General features: G+C 35.8%; 1 protein-coding gene across 1 annotated transcript in view; it reads right to left on the bottom strand.

Moving 5' to 3' along the window:
* DYNC2H1 (dynein cytoplasmic 2 heavy chain 1) overlaps nucleotides 1-15,507 on the bottom strand; it is a 147,817-nt gene that overhangs the window by 28,531 nt on the left and 103,779 nt on the right. The window contains exons 83-84 of the mRNA XM_040056035.2: nucleotides 9,348-9,464; nucleotides 1,615-1,824 (exon numbers count right to left, since the gene is read on the bottom strand). Coding sequence (XP_039911969.1) covers nucleotides 1,615-1,824; nucleotides 9,348-9,464 — 327 coding nt within the window. The remainder of the gene's footprint in view (nucleotides 1-1,614; nucleotides 1,825-9,347; nucleotides 9,465-15,507) is intronic.

Here is a 15,507-nt window from a genome sequence, read left to right as displayed (position 1 = left end):
GATGTGCTTTTGGCTGGGGTGGAGTTAATTTTCTTTGGAGTGGCTAGTATGGGGCTAATATACCAATTTTACACAAATACAACGCATTGCTGAAGCCTTTATAAGTCCTACATTTATTGAATTTTACATTTCTATTAGTAATCCAGCGGTTTCTTCAGGTGCTATAATCTTAAAAGAACTACAATCTTAGTGGGTTTAAAATATAGCTTTTGAAAAATAATCTTTTGCTACATAACACATGAAACACTAAACAAGAAGAGTGTACAGAAACCATATGAAGAAAATCACTTTAGGACGATAAATACAGTGAGGTTTAAGCGAAGAACGTGGCATTAGCCTCTCTGGAAGGCGGCTGAAAAAATTGCTACATGGTCACAATCCAATGAAGTGATCCATGTCAAGGAAAGTGGGTAAGTAAGCACATGAAGTGACAGAAGCACTGGTCAATATATCAGGAAGCACTGAACTGATGCTTGTGAGAGGTTAAAATGCAGAGAATTTTTAAGAAACTTTTTGTGGCAGGGATCAGCTTCACAGCTCCTGCCAGTTCCAACAGAAGCGTGCAGCTTAAGCACATAAGCAAACCATGCTCTCTTGCTCAGGAATAAGAAATATAACTGTAAGAACCAAAGAATGGACATTACATGTATCATTTCCATTCACTATGACTTGCACTTAATGCCAGTTTCTAACATGTCGTCAAATTAAAACATAATTTATTCTAACTCTACAGCAATTTTGCTAACAAATGCTGCCTTGTGAATCTAAAAAGACAACAAATTTAATTATTGTTTTGATTAGAATTTGATTGATCAATAAATGCATAACAATCTTTTCAACAGTACTTGTTCCCCACACAAAGATAAACAGGATGTTAATAGGAAATATTGTTCATTGCAGAAGCAATCTCAAAAATCTATGCATTAACATCAACAGAATTTATCAGCTGCTGGAGGTGAAACAAAATCAGAGTTTCACATCACATCAATGTTTGACTATCTTAACTCAATTACCTAGATATAAACGATAGAGCATGTAAGCTTGCTGTCACTAATTGTACCAGGCTACAAACATGCCCAGTTTGATGCCAAAAAGCACAGAGAAAGTACATACACAAAATTTGAGTGATTTTCTTGTATATTAAGGATAAAGGGCGAGATGACAGGCTGCTGTGACAGGCACAGCTTGTCTGGTGAGATATGGCAATACTCCATACCAAATAAATGCAAAGAGAACTGTAATTACAACTTTAATTTTAAGAAAATGTAGAAACTAAGTTAAGGGACAGATTTACATATTCTACTGGCTAATATATTTGACTTATCTAGTATGCCTTGAAATTGAAATAGAAATCCACAACTTCTAATTGGATTTGTCTTTAAGAGAAAGCTCGATAAGAGTAATACATTCAGAAGCTTCTGTAAATACTTCTGAAAAACTTTCCAGAAAAAAAAGGTTTTGTTTTTTCATTTTTAAAGTTTCTGTCTTTAGAAGAACTCCATTTTACAGTCTTTATCAATAAAAAAATTTAGATCACGAAAATGCATATTAGTTCAGTTTCCTTGGGTTTTTTCAATGTTTATTATAAAGTATATTCATTACAAAATGACTTACCTTCTGGTTTAACAGAGCACTTGCCAATGTTTGCACTTCAGAACTCAGTAGCGAGGTACCTCTGATGACTTTGCTTAAAGAAGCAAGTGACTGATGGACACTCTGCACAAGGCGAATGGCATTGAATTGTTCCAGAGTAATGAATGACAGGATTGGAGATCCTTGTTGTTCTGCAGGAGGAGACACCTTCTGATGGATCAGATTAGAACTCTAAGAAAGAAACACGTGATATCCAGTTGATAAACTCAGGGCAATGATGATGTTGTACAACATATTGTCTGTTTAATTCGTAATACTTCATATGATCTTGCTAGCTGTGAAGTAGTAGTGATATCATTCCTTACCTGACACTGGATTTAAAGTATAGTGACACTTTCAGTACTGTCTGTGACATGTTCAATAAAGGCACCACTCTTCTGAGACAAGTCGGACTACCCAGTTACTTCAAAAGTACTTGAAATGCTGGAAAATCTTCACTTGGCTGAGTCACTGCTATTAGTATTTGTGTTAATGTTTTAGTACAAAAAGCGGGTGTAAACAGCACAAAAATATTTTACTGGGTACTGTAAACTGTGCTGCCAGTTCTTGCTTCGTGAGATTAGTTCAACATGGAGTTGAATTAAATACAATAAATACAAAATAAATATAATTTTATGCATAAATCTTGAATAACTCAGACTCTGAGAGGTACTGCTGCTCTCACATTGCCATTTTTACTACTTACTTCCCTTCCATTAAAGCCACTGAAAATCCAAATTTATTCAATAATTTCAAGAGATTGTGAAATTTTGAAGATCTTAATTCATATGCAACTTATTACATAAATATATTTTTGCATGTGTTCGGCAACTGCCAACCTGCAATGTGGCAAGATGATGAAATGCATTCCCATTATAGAATTAAAAATTTTTGGGAAAATTCTATGAGGGAAAAATTCTAAAACTAAACCCCAGCCTATGGGAAAAATGTTTTGCTATTTCAATTTCTAGTAATTTAGTACAGATAAAATCAGATTTTACTTTCACCCTAAAATAACAAGTTTTGATTATTTTTCAGGTTAAATAAATTTATAAATTGTCACACGGCATCTTGCTTTCCAGAACACACAAGATATTTCCCTCTGTAATCTTTCCCAGGCACATGCATTTGCCAGAACTTGTAAATTTTTAATTTCAAACTCATACTGCACTCAGTTACCAAGCTACAATATGAGAGAAGCTAAATGAATGAGCAATACTTTGGCTCGTGACTGACCAACAGAAAAATGAAGGATAAAGTCTTCCAGCATTGTTAAAAAGGTATACAACAAAGTTACTGATCAAAGTGCCAAATCATACAGTATTTAAAATTGTTACGCTTTGCTTTTTTTCTTTGAATGCATTCAAAAATCACAGTATCAGTTTCACATCAGTTTTTCTGACACCATAATTTGCTGAGTATATGTAAATTTTAACACAAAACAAGCTGATAATTTCTTATTGAGATGTTTAATTGCACAAAACAAAGAAAAACCCAAGACATTGCACCTCGGAGGCTTTGCTCTTTGACACTCTTAATTCACAGAAGCTTATTGAAAGAGAAGTCCTCTAAGTTTCTCGGTATCATCCTTTGCATAAGAGTCTCCTATGAAATATCAGATTCATTTCATCACTTTCTAATGCTTTCCCCTGAGAATTTGTTGAAACAACCCATCTGTCATTTCCATAGGAAAATTAAACATGACTACCAATACCAGCTTATACATTTAATGTCCTATTACAATCTCCTAAATCCATATGTATGTAACTCACATCAGCTTTTAAAATATGTGTATGCTCATGACCTGCTTGGGAATTAAGACAAAGAGCTGCTGAAGTACTGAGTGCTTTTCCTAATCATAAGAAAATGAAGGTAGATTCTAATCTTTAATATTAAATACTGTTTTTTGCCATCAGTATTAATCAGGTGTATTTTGAGACTTTGAGTATCTTTCCTCTTTCAGTTCTGCATGTGTTGCTACCTTAGTATAAGACTTCATAAAGTATCACCTAAACTGTCCCAGAGCTTTACTTCACTACCTTTCTTAAGCTAAAGCTTTTGCAAACTCCAGTATGTTCTGAAAACTCCCTCCTCAGAAATGTAACAAATATAATGAAAATAAACTTATATACCTTTACTATATACTTACTTATATAGGTAAGAGTCTCTCTTACCTATTTTTTTTAGATAATAGCCTCTCACTCTTTTTCACATGCTTCTCATTGTTGAAAATAAAATAAAGAATGACCCTGTATTTCTGTTTCACTGATTTTCCTTCATGCAAAAGACCCCGTTGTTTTCCTAAAGCTGAGCTAGCTAATGAGGTACCAGGCACATGGTGTGATTCTTGGGGTTGTTGTCTACAGTGCCAGGAGCTGGACTTCAATAATCCTTGTAGTTTCACACCAATTCAGGATATTCTGTGATTGTATGCTTTTATAACGGTTTAAATAAAAGAGCAAAAACTCACTAATTTTCAAAATTACTTTTTGCAACATAATGCAACTTTATGAAAATAATTAGTTACCATTTACAAACATAATAAAAGATACAAAAGATACGTGATTTATAATCATGTATTCAGTTAACAACTTTGAAGGAGTTGTTGCTGAAATTTTTACGGGTGGGCATTCTAACTTTCAGAGAGCTGATACAGGGTTTTTCTGAAACAAGGCAGAAAATGCAAACACCTTACAACAAAAATATAGCACTGATTCCTCTCTCTCTCTCTCTCTCTCCTCATGATAGAGAGCCATTTGGACATGATGAAACACTTATGCACTCCCCCTGTGTCCTCATACTTTTGTGCATCTCTGGTAACTATTATATGATGGGCAATTCCAGAGTTCTGGAGGACAGTGACTTCCAGCTGATCCAGTTATGTGAGAGTGAATGCTTATACAGATCCTAAGCCGTGGTCTGTCAGGGCAAGGCTGTGTGGGAGGAGAAAGCACACCAGGACAGAGACTGGATGAATTAAGTCTGACTAACTCAAGAGCCCAGCCTTTGCCAACAATCTGTGGTGAGCCATCCTTCCACACACAAGAAAGGTTTTTAAAATTTGTCTAACGTTTGACAATTGAGTGAAGACCTTACAGATCAACAAGTCTTTCATGCAAGCTAATACTGAGCATGGGAGTATGGTTTTTTCTAACTAAATGGCAGGTTCATGAGAGTCTAATTAATTTGATAAGTGTCAAGCTGTTATTAAATCATGCTGCAAAACACTCTAAAAGCAGTTTTAGGACAGTATTCATTACAAGGGTGTTTTCAATGGCAAGAATTAACATGTATGTTTTCAAATGAGGCTAATAGAGGTGAAAATATCAAGACATTCTGGATTAATTCAGAACAGCTCAATAAAAAGAGAAGTTTGCTTGTGTAATTTCAACACAGATGTACGTGGATTTGAAGCACATTTTAAGCATCTATCTCATTTAAAGTAAAATTGAATTTAAAATTTCAGAGTCTGCTAGACTGATAAGGAGATGAAGGAGAGGCAACTGTCATGATTCTACTCTTATAAGCAGATAAAGAATAGTAAACTTCCGAGTCCAACAATTTCAGTATATCTGAATAATTGGTAGGAACATTTAACAGGATTTTGTGTCATGTATGGTCTGAGAGAAAAAAAATGAAGCCCTACAAATTACCAGAAATGTTTCTGAAAAAGTAACCACATGTAAGTCCTCGCTACCATATTGATGTATCAGGATTATTTCCCATTTGGAAATGTCTCAAATGAAAAAAGCTAAAATTTCCAAAGTATATCTGCCATTTTTGCTGTTTGGCCACAAAGAATGTGCTAAGCTTTGAAAACTGAACTGAAAATTACTCCAATTCACAGAACCACGAAACAGCCAAGGCTGGATGGAAACTCTGGAGATTGATAGGTACTCAAAGCTGTAGCAGGTTTCCCAGACCTGTAATCCATTCTTCATCCAAGAACATGACCCCTTGGATCTTCATATGCTCCACACTACCCCTGGAAGTTGACTGGAGTCTGTGTAGGAAAGCTCCAAGGTGTCACAGTCTGAGGGGCAGACAAGCCTCCGCAGTCCTCCCACAATGTCCCACAGCTGAGCCCCTGGAAGGCAGCAAAACTCCCTGAACAACAGGTGAGGTCAAAAAATGGGAGCATCCTTCTCCCAGCTTCAGGGAATTGCTCACTACTTTTCCCTACCACTTCCTCCTGGTGTTTCTTCATGGATCAGGTTTAGCTGGTGTTTAATCAAGAGTGCAGAGACAAAAATATGTCCACACTAAGAGATTATGATCAATCACTGAAATGTAAATTCTACAGGACATACCTATGTCAAGTGGTAAATTTTGCTGAATTTCAAAATTATCAGTACACAGATGTACAACAACTGTTTTCAAGGTATCTGTAAGATAATCCTTTTTTAATTAATCCTTGACTTACATACTCAACATGGGAATAAAAATGTTTAAAACAACTTAATCTTTGTCTAGAAATTAACAAACTTCTGAGTATCTTTTTGCCTCTGGAATAATTTTTTTTACAGATGTCAGGAATACTTTTTTTAATTTTACTTCTTCATGTCTGGGAAACTGGTTTAGTTTCATATTCTTTGCCCATTCATGCATAAATAAAATAATTTATGACTGTTAACTTAAGTAGCAATTCAACTATCTTCTTCATTCCAATTTCCAGGTCTTTAAAAATTCTGCAAACAAAGATGATGCCTTCACTGAACTATCAATCTAGAATGAGAATGCAGAACTGTATGCAATGTCTGTGAAATATTAAAGATGCCTAGGCCTTTTAAAAGTTTGAAGCAATTGCTAATTGAACAGGCCACGAAAACTAATTTTGATAAAGAACATTATTACTTAAATTTTTTGAAACACTCAAGAAAATGTCCATCACAGAAAAAAAAACCTATAAAAGGTTAGAAGGCTTCCTATTCTAAAGGATATATTCAAAAGATTAATTTTATTATCTGCCAATAACATAAAACCTTTAGAAAATCAAAGAAACTTCAAGATAATACAAAATCCTTGAATGGTTTGTGTCACCGTGAAACACAAAGCAATCACACGCAGACAAGAGATTTCTGCAGAGGTTCTTCTGATCCAGCTTCCAGCTGAAAGGGTGGAGAGAAGAGACCCCTTTGTTTATTCTTTTACTTTTATACATTTGTGGGTCTAGCAGAAGATTGGCTTTTTGGGGTTTCCACCCCTCAGCCTCAGTGGCCAGACGAATTGTCAGTTACAATTGTTTTCAGGTTAGAAATATGCAAACAAAGGACAAAGAATGAAAAACAAAGGGTTTGTTTATATTTCTTCTGTGGGAAAGGTAGAAAAACTGCTCTAATATTCTACAGTAACTAAAAGATCTGACTCCATTTATGAAAATCAAAAGGCTAATAAAAAACTCAGAAAAACCAGGGTAACAGGTTTGTATTGAAAGGGACCTTAAAGATAATCTAGTTCCAGCCCTCCTGGACAGGCAGGGATACCTTCCATAGACCTGACTGCTCAAAGCCCCATTTAACCTGGTTTTGAATATTTCAGGGATGGAGTATCCATTAGTTCTCTGGGAAACCTGTGCCAGAGTCCCACCACCCTCTCAGAAAAGAATTTCCTAATATCTAACCTAGACCTACCCTCTTTCAATTTGAAGTCATTCCCCTTTGCCCTGTTGCTACATCCCCTTGTAAAACGTCCCTCTCCAGCTCTCTTACTGGAAGACCACAATAAGGTGTCCCCAGTGCCTTGTCCCAGCAACCAACTCCAATCTCTCAGCCTGCAGGAGGAGGAGAGGAGCCTTGCAAACAATATACAAAATTTTTGTACCCAGTGATTCTGTAAAAAATTAAATTGCTCTTGGTAGGAATAGGTCATGCTAACCAGGTTTTACACTTATTGCGCAAGGCTCCAGTACTGGCCTTCTAGATGTGTTATCAGCTTGTTAGGAGAGCTTGCTGTGTGAAGTGGAATTCAGCACCAGGTGTCTGTCTCCTGTTCTAATGTGATGCTTGGAAAAGCATGGGATAATAGCAAAGGTCTTGAAAGTATGAGCACAGTTTGAAACGAGACATCTGAGAACTATACCCAACAACTTGATGGTCACGTAATGGCCACTGAGAAAGGGCACAGTTAAGAAACGGCACGGCTACTTGTGCTCTTAGGCAAGAGGCAATTATGCAGCAAAGAAAAACAGCCAAGTAATACAATAAAGGTACCTTTTACAGTCTGAAAAATAACCCCACCTAAGTGTCACTCAGCCTGTAGGTCAGGAACTGAGGTAAAAGGCTGAAAAATCATATGAAAGGAGATCTCAAATTTAAGGGCAATGGGAGGGGTGAAAGAAGAGGCCTTCACCAGGTCCAGCTTTCCTCGTCAAAGAGCTCTCAGGAAATCTTGATTACCTCCATGTAGTGACTATCAAGAACCTCAGCCACCAGTACCAGCTCTGTGTCTTCACCTTCACTGTACAGCATACTCACAAATAATTTATGACTCAAGTTTTAAGGAGTATGTACTTTGAATTTGCAGTGCTAATGAGAAACAATTCTAAAGAATTAGACATTTGTGACATGTGCTGTTAATGAGTATTAATGTAGTGCAGACTTTTTTTACTGTTTAAAACGGGCCTCATTTACCCATCTTCCAAATGCTACAATCAAAATCTCTATTTTCGTTATTGTTAATGTATATGTAATAGTTTCAGATGAGCTTTATAAAAAAAAAGTTACAGTGTCACACTGAAATGTACTTTTTCTTACAGGATCACAGACCTGGTTAACAGAAAGTCAATCAGGTTGGTGATGCTCTAAGAAAAAGTTTCAGAGGCCACAGATTTCAACAATAAGTTTTTTAGTACCAGAAGACTATTTTGACACACAAACATAATGTATCATACACTTAGCATGGATTAGATGAGAATTTAACGAGATATTTCAAAATGTAATGGTAAATTCTAATCTGCACCTCATGTCTCTTCTTTGTATGTGGGTATTTGAATAAGGGACAGGTTTTTCTCATTACAGTGTTGCTGTGTTTTAGGCATAGTTTTAGGCCACAACATCTCTGATCTATGACTTGATCACTGGGGAGACAAAATAAAGGCTGAATGTCCAAGTGGGCACCCAGCATGATGTGGGAGAGATCCTTCCCAAGTGTGTGTAGTGTCTGCATTCAGAAACATCACATCCAAATGTATGCCTGGAATAAGAATTCAGTGGTTGGAAATCAAGCTTTACACAGAAGTTAAAAAACACCACCAAGCTGAACCAAGCTAGACCAACAAAGGAACATAAAGGGAGTGATACTGGATACTGCAGAGGGGATTTTCATGAACCTCAGTTTAAAGCTAATATCATATTTCAACACTATAAAGGAAAAACTTCATTGCATTTGAAATCATTAAACATTGCCTTGTGAATATTAGATAAATGAAGAGACAAAAATCTGAAGTACATTAGCATTTTTCTTGGAAACACATACAGGATGTTAGTCTCATGTTTTGAGTGGGGTCTCACCTCCATATGGTGAAAAAAGATAGCCTGTTATATCACATAAATACTTCATAGGAAATTATGCATCTAACATTGTACTTTCCACCTCAAATGCATTTAATTTTGTTTTTCTCTTCTTATGTTTCAATATCCGAGATAATTCTTTAGACTATAATTTTAATGTAGTTACCAGAAAAAGATGTTGTCTTTTCAAATTAGGTACATTCCTACCTGATTAAGTTTCTTCCATAGGTTGAGAACAGGAGAAAGTTCTGTAGACCATATTTCTCTGTCAAATTTGCAGCCAGCAGTTACTGACCTGCTCAGGATCCGAAGCTGTGAAATGACCTGAGTGATGAGAATACAAATGCACTCTTGAAGAAGGATAAACAAACCTCTTCTAGTACAAAAATGTCCTACACTAGCAAACACTCCTAAATTTGTCTATGAACTATCCTTACCTGCATACTTAATTACTGATCACGATCTGATCAAAACACAAACAATATCCATATTCAAGTACAAAACATACTTGAACTTCATTCATATTAAATCACAAAAAAACCCTACATATTTTCTTATCACAGTAATTGTCTTTGTACAATTATAATTTAAAAACTAATGAGGTGCATAATTAAGTAAAATGCCTCTTTTCCATAAAATTTAGACACAAAACTCGAGCTCTGCCTTTAATTAGACTTCATCTGTAATTAAAAATTTAAGGGAAAGAAATTCCCAAAATATGGTACTAAATACATACAATAACTACTAGAGACCAAAACTCAGTACAATTATAGGAAATTCAATCTGATCTGACCAGGATCATGCTACCTCAACTTATTTAAATGCATACCTATTAAAAAAAGAAAGCATGAAACTAAAGAAATAACTGCAAATCTTCCAGAAAGAAGGGGAGCTTCTAGTTCATTAAGTCCAAATGCCTTTTATTCTTAGCAACCCTAGTAAATTCACAAATTAACTAATAAAATACATTCATACACTTGGAAAAAAGGCCACTGAAATTAAAATTCTTCAGTGATACTGAAGTCTGTCCCTTAAACTGGATATAAACCACCTGCTATTTTTGAGGCATTTTCATTAAATTTTAGATATTTTTCACTGTGTATTTTTTGCAAGGCATGTTAGAGAACAACTTATTAATTCTCTCCTCTTTCACTTGACAATAAAGAATTAAGCTTCATAGTAAAAATGTATTAATCATTCAGAAGGTCTGGACTATTTAATTGTAACACAGACTGAGGGAGTAAGTCAAGTTGGCTCTGCTGGGATTGGACTTATTTTCTAGTCTTCAAAGACGAGCAATGATGAAGTGCTTTCTTTTGTTTTTCATTTTCTTTCACTGAAGCAGACCTCTCCTTCTTATTTATCAGCTTTGATAGGGACTATGAAGCACTACAAGATGATAGCACACCCAATCATCATTTCTACTTCTATAACAAGCACTGACCATGAGACTGTGGTTTAAAATCCTGAGAGAAGATTTTAAGGCCAGTAGTAGAATCATAACCTCAGAACTCAAGAGAGCAGATTTGAGCTTTTTAGCAGGAAGCAGTTGGCAACTGTTTTGGAGGGCAAAGAGGGGCCAAGAGAGCTAATCAATCCTCAAGAAAAAAATTCTCAAAGCACAGTTCTTTCTGATGCAGAGGAAACAAGCATGATAAGCAAGTCAAAGAGCAATCATGAAAGAAGATCATCATGGATGTAAAGGAAGCTAGTAACCTCAAATCCTAGTATATGCTGAGTCAGAAGGGATCACTGAAGTCCAACTCTTGGCTCTGCACAGGACATCCCCAGGAGTCACACCATGTGCCTGAGAACATTGTCCAAATGTATTCTGAACTCTGCCAGGCTGTGACCACTTCCCTGGGAGCCTGTTCCAGCACCCAAACACCCTCTGGGTGAAAAACCTTTTCCTGATATCCAACCCAAACCTCCCCTGACCCAGCTTCAGGCCATTCCCTTTAGGTCCTGTCACTGTCACCACAGAGCAGAGGTCAGTGCCGGCCCCTCCTCTTCCCCTCACAAGGAAGCTGCACACTGCAATGAGGTCTCCCAGAGAAGATGGGCACAAGGGTGGACTACCCAGCATGGGTAGAAAGACATTGCTCAGTTGTGTTAGGGTCGAGTAAGGAAAGCCAAATCTCATCTGGCTTTAAAACAGCAGAGTATGCAAAGGCCTAAAAGGGTTTCTGGCAGTATCTGGTAGCTAAAATGAAAAGAAAATAGGAGCTACTACTCTTTATAGCCTCTGTAATATAAAATAACATTTCACCCTCTCATTCTCACAACTTAATTTTAAACTTTCATAATCCTTTGTGTGCCCCAGCTATTGTGTATATCAAAAAAAATTCTTGTTTAATTTAGCGAAAAATTAATTTCTCTGATTAATGTTTTGATCATAGTATCTTTATCATTCCTGCTATTCTTCCTCATTTTCACTTTGCACACATGCAAATGTTCTGACAAGCAATAGAGATAATAAACACACATTTGTGCCTTCCAGATATCATTCTTTTAGCTATAGTTTTGTATCTTTTAATTTGTTTTTGGGTAGTTGCCTGCCATCATTTGCTAAGCAATAAAACATTTATATCAAATACACTTTAACTGGTAATTCAGTATGTAGTACTTCATATAAATTTGCATATAGTGCATACTATAAAGCTGAAAAACGTTTATATGATAGCTTTTTGAATATGGGGGATTGAAAACATTAACTCTGGTATTCATTTGCAAAGTGCCTTTAGAGGTATAAACATGTATATCCATACAGCTGAAATTATTCTGAGAAGTAGTGACTGCGAGATCAAGTAATTGAAGTATTTTTCTAACTCTACTGTATGGGGTTAGCTGTCTTTTTCTAATTATCTAATTATAAAATTTGTCAATATAGTTTAAATAGGAAATACAGTATCCATCCTTTATTTCATTTTTTTTCCTTCAGTGTGCCTATGGTTTCTGCTTTATGTATTTCATTAAAGTAGTTAAAAAATATTGAGTTATCATTATCAAAAGTTAAACACTTAAATTAAAAGTACAGAATCAAACGAAGTCAAGTTTTAACTCTCAGTGTTCTAGAGTAATGTAACATACAATGATCTTCATCAAATGTTAATGGAAAATCTTTAACTCTTTACATTTCATCCCATTTCTTTTCTCAGGTATAGCAGGTATGATGGTAGCATAATTTACTCCTACGACAGCACAGTTTTCAATTCACTGGAAATTTTTTTTTTAATTAATGGGTTGGGCTGAATCTTCTTGTACTGGGGGCTCTTTCAGCCTGAATATTTTTTCAAAAATTTAACCTGGAATAGTTATTTGTGTTCAAGACAGATAAAAATACATTTGATTCATGTCAAAATACTCAGGTTAACCTCACCTTTGAACTGCTACAATGCCCCAAATGTCCGTTTGCTAACGGACTAGAAATTTAATGGCACGACATCTGTCCAAATTTAGGAAAGAATTACAGACTGTAAAACAGTAACACATATTACTATTTAAGTATGATTGCAAGTTTGATAAGTATTTCATTCTCACAAATCCCAGTGAAGCTCCTTTGTACCGTGTTGACCAGTCTATGCTACTTTGAATCAGCTAAAACTTGAGAAAATGTTTACCCAGTACTCTCAAGTAAGTATCTTTCTGGATGTTATGAAAATGAAAAGGGAAATTTATTTTTTAAATAAGATCATAGAACAATTAATGGAAATAACCTAAGGAGATCTCTGTGGGAGATTAGGGACAGGCGGTCGGAAGATATCGCGCTGTACGGGCAGACAGAACCCCTCCCTCAACTCTTAGTTGGTTAGTGTCCTTGATAAGGTAAGCAATACATAACTTGTAACGTAAGCAGACGGATTTGATGTAGCAAACAGAGGTTTTATAAGTCCATGTAACCAGTTAATAAACGCCATTTGCTGTCCACCACACTGGTGTCTGTGAGCTGATGGACCGAGCAGCCTGGGTGTGGCTGCCGTGTCGTTCCTGAACCAGGTCGCTACACCTCAGCGGAGGTAGCAGATCTCTAGTGATATCTCCTCTTGGAAGCATGATGAGCTTCAAAATCAGACCAGTTTGCTCAGGGCTTTTTCTGGTTTTGAAAGATCTCAAGTACAGAGACAGAACAACCTCTCTGGATGACCTCTTCCACTGCTTTACTGCCCCAATAATTAAAAGCTTTTGTACAATATCAAATCTTGACCTTTCTTGTTTCTGTTTATGTCCTGTAAAAATAGAAGTCAAGTGAATGGACTGGGACAAAGAATGTGCTAAGATTGGGAAGGACCTAAATAAAACCGTGAGTGGAATATATCACCCTATTAGAATTCTCGGGTGTATCACAGAAGTGTCCAAGGGATTGTGGTATGTTTGCAGTTGCTCCACACAAGTGTTTCCACCTTCAGGCAAGAGAAATAAGTTTCGAGTTGGAAGGGAAACTGGATTTTAAAAAAAAAGTATTATCAGGAATAGATTTCTGGGGGTCATATGAGAACCAAAGCAGCAGGACAGGAATGAACACAAACTGGGTAAGTACCTAGAAGGAAGGAGATCTTGGTTGAGACGACAGAGGGAATATGACTAGGAATCTGTATTTAAGAAAATGAAACAACTCATCGGTTGAAAGAGGGCACTGTACACAGTCACATTAGGCAAGCACAAATTCACCCTTACCTATCCTTAAGCACTTATCTAAAGCTTATTTAAAACTTAAAAATGTTATCAGCTTAGTCTCCCTAAATAATCAATAGACAGATCTTGACTGGGAGAACTTGCATTTGAAAGGTTCTCTTATTGAATATATAAGAAAACTAAGCTCCTTACGTAGGTACCTCAGATAGATGGGTCTATGCTGTGGAAATCAGAATGAGGATATTAATTTAATTTCCTGGAAACCTAGCTACAAAGCTTGACAAGAATTCAGTTTCTCTTGATGTACTATATACACAATACCATCAGGCCAATCTATAATCAACTTCAAACCTTACTCTATGTTAGGCTTGCCTTAAACATGATGTTTCTATGACCCCATAGCAAGATCAGAAGCGACCAACACAGATGCATACATCCAAGTCTGTGGAAGCATACCCTTTGCACTCTAACCCAGGTAAGTACTTACAGTAGTAAGGAAACTGAAAATTTAATCACAGATGTACAATACAGGGGACTCAAAGCAAGAGTACTTTTACAATATCTAACTTTTGAATGTTCTCTTTTGTTATTGAAATGCATTCTTTTTTATATGTGATACACTTAAAGCTCTTATATGTTGTGCCAGTTCACACCAAATGCAAATCTGAATATTCTGAATAATGAGAAGAGCGAAAAAATCTATCATTAAGCAGGAAAAGAGTACCTTCATTAAAAATATGAGAAGGATAGAAAAAGAGGTAATAAAAATATAAAAGCAATCACCAATAATGATCTGTTTAAAGAGAGGTAAGAAGATTATTCAGAATCACAATTCTTTGTAGAATCTCTCTGTTTTAAGTGAGGTTAACTAATCAGAACAGTATTTATATAAAATATTCAATAGCGCATTTTGCGAACAATGCACCTAATACTGACGAACAGCCAACAGAAACTGCTACCGAGTATTTTCTCTATTCTTAGTGGAAAAATTCATGCACTGCATGTTTTTTTCCTGAGTTATTAGCACAGAAAAATACAAACAGCTTATATTAAAAAGGTGAGGTAACAAAGAACGTCAATATTTATTTACCTATTTATTAAATTACGTGTGTGTCTCAGCTTTTAAATCGATAGCATATTTTTAGGTGCATCTACAGACATATGTTGCTATGATACTGACCAGACATTAGACATAAGAAAACACATGCATCTAGAGAAATTATGAGAGATAATGAATGAAATGGAAAGCAAGAAAGACAATGAATGTTTCCGTGCAATTTCCTATGGAACTACTAAAAAGTCATGTTTTACCTGAAAATTAAAATTCATGGAAAAAATAAAAATGAGGAAATGTGGAGATTTTAACTTTTCCTTCTCTGAAACTTAGACAAGACAGATTTCTAGGAACACAAAATCTATTTTTTCTTTACTCATGCACAAGATGAAGAAAAACGCCTTGCCTTCAATCATTCACAACTACTGCAAAAAACGCTACTTCACAAATGCAATATATAATAAACGCAGACTTACATCTAAGTCGCGTATTTATTTCAGAATCAAATCAAATTTTATACACCATATTAAGACTTGAAAAAAAGGAAAGTAATACAGTCAAAATATCTTGTGAAATTCTATCAGTGAATTAAAAAAAATCCCAGCTCAATCATTTCTGAACTCAATATGATTACTGTTCTAAGAATGCAAAGCTGGAAAGATTTGCTCAACAGATAACTGG

The sequence above is a fragment of the Hirundo rustica genome, chromosome 2 (assembly GCF_015227805.2).
Source record: "Hirundo rustica isolate bHirRus1 chromosome 2, bHirRus1.pri.v3, whole genome shotgun sequence".
Classification (NCBI taxonomy): domain Eukaryota; kingdom Metazoa; phylum Chordata; class Aves; order Passeriformes; family Hirundinidae; genus Hirundo; species Hirundo rustica.
This window is presented reverse-complemented; position numbering and strand designations above follow the sequence as displayed.